The following is a 10,037-nucleotide window of genomic DNA, read 5'->3' on the forward strand; positions in this document are numbered from 1 at the left end:
CACACACTTGTATTATATTATATAAGTTATTGCATCATGATGTGAAACGTTTTCACAATGTTAGACTTTTAACTAGAGAGTCTCCTGCTGAATTCTACATTACTCAATAAAAAGACCCATTGAAAATGATACTCCTTCATTTGGTGTAAATTCTCCGTCTGAACCCAAAGAATGAATCCGTTGTTGTCTAGCAGAGAACCATGGCCTCATAGTTAAAGGTGCTGACCGTCGTCCCAGCTGCAATCCATCCCACAACACATGCAGGTCACAATCTGATTAAGCGAACAGGACCATATCATCTGCAAATAGCAAAGAGTATGTTCTGAGTCCCCCAAACTGGACACAGTCCTCGCACTGGCTGCATCTTGAACTCATGTGAAAAAATATCAAAAATCATTACATTTCTGAAATGTCAAAACAATACATATGTGCTTTAATTGTTTACTCTAAAAGCAAAGTTAACGGTTTAATAAGCCTTAAAATGTGATCTCAACGTGTCTGAATTTAGTAAAAAATTAACTCAAATAAATCATATTTTATGGTAATCAGAGGTGATTCCCTGTCATGTTTTCCAAGACCTGATCTAATAAGACTGAGCAGCCTGTTCTATTCTATTACCCCCAGTGACACCATCACTGATGATTCGTATATTTGATTCTATGCAAACTCAGAGACCTTCCTTGTTACTCAACTATAAAATCTTCCCAACAGACTGACAGGGGAGTTGATGGCACGTCAGATTCACCATTAATCATGTTTCCTGTAGCTGTGCTTCTGCTGTTGGCAGCTGGATCATGTGAGTCTCCCTGGATTTTTCATGGAGTCACCACTTTTTCTTTTGCAGGACAACTTAATGATTTATGACAAAACATTCTTCTTTTAACAGATGTGAAGTGTGAAACTTTGATGCAGCCAGCCTCTGTGACTGTACAGCCAGGTCAACCTCTGACCATCAGCTGCCAGGTCTCTTATTCTCTCAGCAGCTACCGCACACATTGGATCAGACAGCCTGCAGGAAAAGGACTGGAGTGGATTGGAAGGGGTCAAAATGGATACAGCACATACTATAAAGATTCACTAAAGAATAAGTTCAGTATCGAATTAGACACTTCCAGCAAAACAGTGACTCTAAAGGGACAGAACGTGCAGCCTGGAGACACTGCTGTGTATTACTGTGCCAGAGACACACAATGATACAAACCATCAGCCGACCTGAACAAAAACCCCTCAGTGTCTGAACACTAGTTACATGAAGCCACCAGAGGAGGAGCCCAAAGACAACTGGTGATTTCAGACCAGTTCACTGTTACTGTAAAGAGGAATCAGACATGGGTCATAACGTAATTTAACATTAACTTTTGAAATTCATGATAAGTAATCAAAACACAAAAAATTGTGTTTTCTGATGGTATCATAATCCATTAGTTACGCAAAGATTTTTTACAAAAATAATGAAAAAGTTTATAAAGATAATAAAGTTTTGTGTTTTGAGAAGAAAAAATTATAAATGATGACAAATTACCATAATTTACTTTTATTTGAAACTATTAGACATAATTAAATATACATATATATATTCATATATTTATACAAAACATTTTGTAACTAACATATTAATATAATGAACAAGCTGTTAAAACGAGTAGAATAAGAAGTGAGATCAAATCCTTTCAGTTGATCGATACATTTTCATCATTGTGAGGAGGAGTCAATGCAAATCATGAGCTCCTCCATCTGTATTAATCTCCCTTCAACCTGATGACAATCCAAACCACCAACCAGACGTTCAACAAATGACCATGATGACTTTAACTAAATGTCTCACATTTCTGCTGCTGTCAGCCATCTCTGGTGAATTACAAACCTCTGCACTCTTCCTTTTTGTCATCCAGGCTCATGTTCGGCTCTGTCGTATAACCAAACTGATTTTCTCCTCAGGTGTTTGCAGTCAGACTCTGACTGAATCTGAACCGGCGCTGAAGCGGCCCGGAGAATCCCACAAACTGACGTGTACATATGCAGGGATATCTGATGACTCTGCTGCTATCAGCTGGATCAGACAAGCTGAAGGAAAAGGCCTGGAGTGGGTTGCTCACATTACTGCTCCGTCAGGCAGCTCTAAATATTATTCAGCATCTGTCAAGAATCGCTTCACAATTTCCAGAAACAACGACATGGACCAGGTGTATCTGCACATGAGCAACCTGACGACTGAAGACTCTGTTGTTTATTATTGTGCTCGAGAGCCACAGTTACACAGGAAGCCACAGAGCTGTGCACAAAAATTGCATTTTGCCCTGTGTCACTCATTAAGTGTTTAAATATCCTCCTCTTCCAACACTGGAATTCGTAGAAGCCCCCCCACCCCCTCCACATGTCCTAAGCGACTCTAAAAAAGTATCAAGATCTAAAAATACCTCCAATTAAAATTTTAAACAGATAAAAAAACACTGAGTATATTTGGGATTTAGGAAAGGAATACTGCTTTTTAAACTAAGCTCATGGTTTTACAGTTTTATTCAACATTGTGATCCGAAGAAAAGATGGTTGCTGAGACAATATAACAAAATAAAGACAATAAAAAAAGGAACCTAAACTATGAGATTTTTCTTTAGCCTTCATCAGATTGAGAGATATGTGTAAACATGGCTTTCTACATAAATGACATTTGGCGTTAGATTTTAAATGAAAAATATATAGCTGAGTGGTTATAGGGCTCTCACAACATGACCACAAATGTATATCCACTACTTTCCTCCAGCTCCTGTCTGTAGTCACTGTCTCTTACAAATAAAAAAATAAAAAATAAAAATGAATAATAAACGTGTTAAAATTGAGTAAATAATGAGATCAAAACACATCATATTTTATATAAAGCAGAGGTGATTCCCTGTCATGTTTTTTCAGAGCTGATCTAATAACACTGAGCAGCCTATTCTATTCTATTACCCCGAGTGATACCATCACCGTTGATCAGTATATTTGATTCTATGCAAACTCAGAGACCTTCATTGTTACTCAACTATAAAAACTTCCCAACAGACTGACAGGGGAGTTGACGGCACGCCAGATTCACCATTAACCATGTTTCCTGTAGCTGTGCTGCTGCTGTTGGCAGCTGGATCATGTGAGTCTCCCTGGATTTGTCATAGAGTCATCACTTTTTCTTTTGCAGGACAACTTAATGATTTATGACAAAACATTCTTCTTTTAACAGATGTGAAGTGTGAAACTTTGACGCAGCCAGCCTCTGTGACTGTGCAGCCAGGTCAACCTCTGACCATCAGCTGCCAGGTCTCTTATACTCTTAACCACTGGACAGCTTGGATCAGACAGCCTGCAGGAAAAGGACTGGAGTGGATTGGAGTGAGATATACAGGAGCTTCATATTACAAAGATTCATTAAAGAACAAGTTCAGTATCGAATTAGACACTTCCAGCAAAACAGTGACTCTAAAGGGACAGAACATGCAGCCTGGAGACACTGCTGTGTATTACTGTGCCAGAGACACACAATGATACAAACCATCAGCCGACCTGAACAAAAACCCCTCAGTGCCTGAACACTAGTTACATGAAGCCACCAGAGGAGGAGCCCAAAGACTACTGGTGATTTCAGACCAGTTCACTTTTACTATAAAGAGGAATCAGACATGGGTCATAACGTAATTTGACAGTAACTATTCATACCACTTTAATACTTTGACATCACTGTGATTGACATGTCAGTGTGTAAAATTTTAGTTTATGATAAATAATAAAAAAAATACAGAAAAATTGTGTTTTATGATTCTCTCAAAATATGTTAGTTACTCCAGAGATTAACATTTTTACAAAACTGATATGAAGTGAAATGAATATAATAAAGTTTCAGTGATTCATGAGAAGAAAAAAAAATACAATTGATGACCAATAACCATAATTTACCTTCATTAGGTACTAACAGGGACAAATTTACATATATTTGTAAACACGTATATAACACACCCACACATGTGAATATATTTATATTAAGCATTTTGTAACTAACATTATAATATAATGAACAAAAAGTTAAAACGAGTCAAATAAGAAATTAGATGAAATCCCTTCAGTTGATTGATATAGTTTCATCATTGTGAGGCGGAGTCAATGCAAATCATGAGCTCCTCCATCTGTATTAATCTCCCTTCAACCTGATGACAAACCAAACCACCGACCAGACGATCAACAAACGTCCATGATGACTTTAACTAAATGTCTCACATTTCTGCTGCTGTCAGCCATCTCTGGTGAATTACAAACCTCTGCACTCTTCCTTTTTGTCATCCAGGCTCATATTGGCTCTGTCGTATAACCAAACTGATTTTCTCCTCAGGTGTTTGCAGTCAGACTCTGACTGAATCTGAACCGGTGGTGAAGCGGCCCAGAGAATCCCACAAACTGACGTGTACATATGCAGGGATATCTGATGACTCTGCTTATATCAGCTGGATCAGACAAGCTGAAGGAAAAGGCCTGGAGTGGGTTGCCCGCATTTCTGCTCCGACAGGAGCCGATAAATATTATTCAGCATCTGTTAAGAATCGCTTCACAATTTCCAGAAACAACGACATGGACCAGGTGTATCTGCACATGAGCAGCCTGACGACTGAGGACTCTGCTGTTTATTATTGTGCTCGAGAGCCACAGTAACACAGGAAGCCACAGAGCTGTACACAAAGCATCGCATCTGTCCCTGTGTCACTCATTGAGTGTTTAAATATCCTCCTCTTCCAACACTGAAAATCTTTGAAGCCCCCCCGTCCCCATGTCCTAAGCTACACTGAAAAGTATCAACATCTAAAAATACCTCCAATAAAAAATTTTAACAGATAAAATAACACTGAATATATGTTGTGTTTATGAAAGGAATACTGCTTTTTAAACTAAGCTCATGATTGAACAGTTTTATTTTTGAGATTTTTCTTTGACTTAATCAGATTGAAAGATATGTGTAAACCATGGCTTTCGGCATAAATGGCCGTTGGCGTTAGATTTTAAATGAAAAATATATAGCTGAATGGTTATAGGGCTCTCACAACATGACCACAAATGTATGTCCACTACTGTCCTCAAGTTCCTGTTTGTAGTCACTGTCTCTTACAAGTAAAAGAATAAAAAATAAAAGTGAATAAATAAATGTGTTAAAATTGAGTAAATAATGAGATCAAAACACATCATATTTTATATAAAGCAGAGGTGATTCCCTGTCATGTTTTTTCAGAGCTGATCTAATAACACTGAGCAGCCTATTCTATTCTATTACCCCGAGTGATACCATCACCGTTGATCAGTATATTTGATTCTATGCAAACTCAGAGACCTTCATTGTTACTCAACTATAAAAACTTCCCAACAGACTGACAGGGGAGTTGACGGCACGCCAGATTCACCATTAACCATGTTTCCTGTAGCTGTGCTGCTGCTGTTGGCAGCTGGATCATGTGAGTCTCTCTGGACTTGTCATAGAGTCACCACTTTTTCTTTTGCAGGACAACTTAATGATTCATGACAAAACATTCTTCTTTTAACAGATGTGAAGTGTGAAACTTTGACGCAGCCAGCCTCTGTGACTGTGCAGCCAGGTCAACCTCTGACCATCAGCTGCCAGGTCTCTTATACTCTTAACAGCTACAACACAGCCTGGATCACACAGCCTGCAGGAAAAGGACTGGAGTGGATTGCATACGGTTGTGATGGATGCACCGCATACTATAAAGATTCACTAAAGAACAAGTTCAGTATCGAATTTGACACACAATGATACAAACCATTAGCCTGATGTTGTCAGACTCATTATTCTAGTCAGAATATGAGTCTGAGACCGCTCCATTGGGCTGTGATTATGGGGCGTGTTTCAACAGAACCAGGAAACAAAATGCCTCTTCGCTCAATTGGATAGACCTACAACCAATCAGAGCAACGTAGTATGTGACGTATGTCAAGCGACACATAGTTGTTGTCAGTTGTCTGTTTCACGAATTTATTAACTCTCTAAATAAATAAATGGAAATGCTGCTAATGCCGCTCGTATATCCACCGGAGGCAAAGCCTCCAGGAAGCAGCCGGTGACCAGGGCTGCTCGTGAGAGCCCCGGCCGGCGGCGGCATGAAGAAGCCCGCTACGGATCTCTCTCAGAGCCTTGCTACCGGCCGAGTACCGCGACCGGGACCGGACCGGGACCGGCCCGGGACCGGCCCGGGACCGGGGCTCTGAGAGAGATCCGTCGCTACCAGAAATCCACGGAGCTGCTGATCCGCACGCTGCGCTGCAGAGCTCCGCTGTCATGGCTCTGCAGGAGCCAGCGAGGATGAGAAACGGCAGCTAATCGTTTTACACTTCCTTGTTGCTCCAACATTAACTACAACAGCGTCCCAACTTGTGTCTTTTTTGTCTCATATGTGCTGAGGAGCGTAGCGCCCCCCCCCCCCCACTCTCTTTTTATTTATATGACTGCTTGTGTGGCTGCAGCATCGGGGCCAGCTGATAAATTAAACTTTTTATGAATCCCGTAGGAGGACGGCAAAAACATCTGTTCGATCTACAAATGAGACAGACTCGATAGCAGCATCGACACATCTCAGCTCTGCAGGCAGCGCTCTCTGGTGACGTGGTTGATTACGTCACTGTAGATCATCTGTCAATCACCGTATAAAGCCCGCCCTGACGATCTGATTGGTCCGATCAGCTCCTGATCGGCCATAGTTTCTCCCCAACGGAGCGACTCCAGACCGAACTTCCCGAACAACAAATGTTGTGGGCGGGGCTAAGTTCGTCTGGCACCCAGGCTAACAAACCATCAGCTGACCTGAACAAAAACCCCTCAGTGCCTGAACACTAGTTACATGAAGCCACCAGAGGAGGAGCCCAAAGACTACTGGTGATTTGAGACCAGTTCACTGTTACTGTAAAGAGGAATCAGACATGGGTCACAACGTAATGTAACAAAAATTATTTATACCACTTTTAACACAATGACGTTAAAGTAAATGACATGTCAGTGTGTATAATTTTAATTCATGATAAATAATAAAAACACAAGACATTGTGTTTTGCGATGGTCTCAAAATCAATAAGTTAGCCTGAGATTTTTTGTTTTTACAAAACTGATATAAAAGTTAATAAATATAATACATTTTCCGTGATTTTTGAGAAGAAAAACTAACACTTGATGACATAACCTTAATTTACTTTCATTAGGTACTAACAGAGACAAAACAATATATTTATATACATACATATATACCCGTGTGTTTACCCACACATGTTAATATATTTACATAAAACATTTTGTAACTAATATTATAATATAATGAACAAAAAGTTAAAACAAGTAAAATAAGAAATGAGATAAAATCCCTTCAGCTGATCAATACATTTTCCTCAATGTGAGGAGGAGTCAATGCAAATCATGAGCTCCTCCATCTGTATTAATCTCCCTTCAAACTGATGACAAACCAAACCACCAACCAAACGTTCAACGTTCAAACAACATGACTTTAACTAAATGTCTTACATTTCTGCTGCTGTCAGCCATTTCTGGTGAATTCCAAACCTCTGCACTCTTCCTTTTTGTCGTCCAGGCTGATGTTTGGCTCTGTCCTGTAACCAAACAGATTTTCTCCTCAGGTGTTTGCAGTCAGACTCTGACTGAATCTGATCCGGCAGTGAAGCGGCCCTGAGAATCCCACAAACTGACGTGTACATATGCAGGGATATCTGATAACCTTGCTGATATCAGCTGGATCAGACAAGCTGAAGGAAAAGGCCTGGAGTGGGTTGCCCGCATTTCTGCTCCGTCAGGCAGCTCTAAATTATATTCAGCATCTGTCAAGAATCGCTTCACAATTTCCAGGAACAACGACATGGACCAGGTGCATCTGCACATGAGCAGCCTGACGACTAAAGACTCTGCTGTTTATTATTGTGCTCGAGAGCCACAGTAACACAGGAAGCCACAGAGCTGTACACAAAGCATCGCATCTGTCCCTGTGTCACTCATTGAGTGTTTAAATATCCTCCTCTTCCAACACTGGAAATCGTTGAAGCCCCCCCCCCCCCATGTCCTAAAACTACAATAAAAAGTATCCATATCTAAAAATACCTCCAATTATAATTTTAAACAGATAAAAAAACACTGAGTATATTTGGGATTTATAAATGGAATACTGCTTTGTACACTAAGCTCATGATTTTACAGTTTTATTCAACATTGTGATCTGAAGAAAAGATGGTTGCTGAGTCAATATAACAAAATAAAGACAAATAAGATAAGGAACCCAAACTCTACGATTTTTCTTTGACTTAATCAGATTGAGAGATATGTGTAAACCATGGCTTTCTACATAAATGACCGTTGGCGTTAGATTTTAAATGAAAAATATATAGCTGAGTGGTTATAGGACTCTCACAACATGACCACAAATGTATATCAACTACTTTCCTTAAGTTCCTGTCTGTAGTCACTCTCTCTTACAGATAAAATAATACAAAATAAAAATGAATAAATAAATGTGTTAAAATTGAGTAAATAATGAGATCAAAATACATAATTTTTTATAGTAAGCAGAGGTGATTCCCTGTCATGTTTTCTCGGGGCTGATATAATAACACTGAGCAGCCTTTTCTATTCTATTACCCCCAGTGACACCATCACTGATGATTCGTACATTTGATTCTATGCAAACTCAAAGACCTTCCTTGTTATTCAACTATAAAAACTTCCCAAGAGACTGACATGGGAGTTGACGGCACGTCAGATTCACCATTAACCATGTTTCCTGTAGCTGTGCTGCTGCTGTTGGCAGCTGGATCATGTGAGTCTACCTGGACTTGTCATAGAGTAACCACTTTTTCTTTTGCAGGACAACTTGATGATTTATGACAAAACATTATTTTTTTAACAGATGTGAAGTGTCAAACTTTGACGCAGCCAGCCTCTGTGACTGTGCAGCCAGGTCAACCTCTGACCATCAGCTGCCAGGTCTCTTATACTCTCAGCAGCTACTACACAGCTTGGATCAGACAGCCTGCAGGAAAAGGACTGGAGTGGATTTGGATGAAACATGGTGGGACTGTGTACTTTAAGGATTCACTAAAGAACAAGTTCAGTATCGAATTAGACACTTCCAGCAACACAGCAACTCTAAAGGGACAGAACATGCAGCCTGGAGACATTGCTGTGTATTACTGTGCCAGATACACACAATGATACAAACCATCTGCCGACCTGAACAAAAACCCCTCAGTGCCTGAACACTAGTTACATGAAGCCACCAGAGGAGGAGCCCAAAGACTACTGGTGATTTCAGACCAGTTCACTGTTACTGTAAAGAAGAATCAGACAGGGGTCACAAGTTAATTTAACTGTAACTATTGATACCACTTTTAAAACTCTGACTTGTCACTGTGTATAATTTTAGTTCATGATAAATAATTTAAAAAAATACAAGAAATTGTGTTTTCTGATTGTCTCAAAATCCATTAGATACTCTGATATTAATATTTTTACAAAACTGATATAAAAGTAACTAATATAATAAAGTTTCAGTAATTTTCGAAAAGAAAAAATTACAATTGATGACAAATAACAATAATTTAATTTAATTTGGTACTAACCGAGACAAAATTACACATATATATATATATATGTATACAACACACCGTCAAATGTAAATATATTAATGTAAATCAATTTGTAAGTAACATTAAAAAATGAACCATCAGTTAAAACGAGTAAGATAAGAAATTAGATAAAATCCCTTCAGTTGATTGATATAGTTTCATCATTGTGAGGAGGAGTCAATGCAAATAATGAGCTCCTCCATCTGTATTAATCTCCCTTCAACCTGATGACAAACCAAACCACCAACCAGACGTTCAACAAACGACCATGATGACTTTAACTAAATGTCTCACTTTTCTGCTGCTGTCAGCCATTTCTGGCGAATTACAAACCTCTGCACTCTTCCTTGTTGTCGTCCAGGCTCATGTTCGGCTGTGTTCTGTAACCATCT

General features: G+C 39.3%; 1 gene segment (V, D, J or C); it reads left to right on the plus strand.

Moving 5' to 3' along the window:
* The first annotated feature begins 8,794 nt into the window (after positions 1–8,794).
* LOC133023222 (Ig heavy chain V region 5A-like) lies at positions 8,795–9,232 on the plus strand. The segment is given in 2 exon segments: positions 8,795–8,837; positions 8,928–9,232. Coding segments are annotated over 2 exon segments (348 nt in total).
* Positions 9,233–10,037: the final 805 nt, after the last annotated feature.

Source organism: Limanda limanda, chromosome 17 (assembly GCF_963576545.1).
Source record: "Limanda limanda chromosome 17, fLimLim1.1, whole genome shotgun sequence".
Lineage (NCBI taxonomy): Eukaryota > Metazoa > Chordata > Actinopteri > Pleuronectiformes > Pleuronectidae > Limanda > Limanda limanda.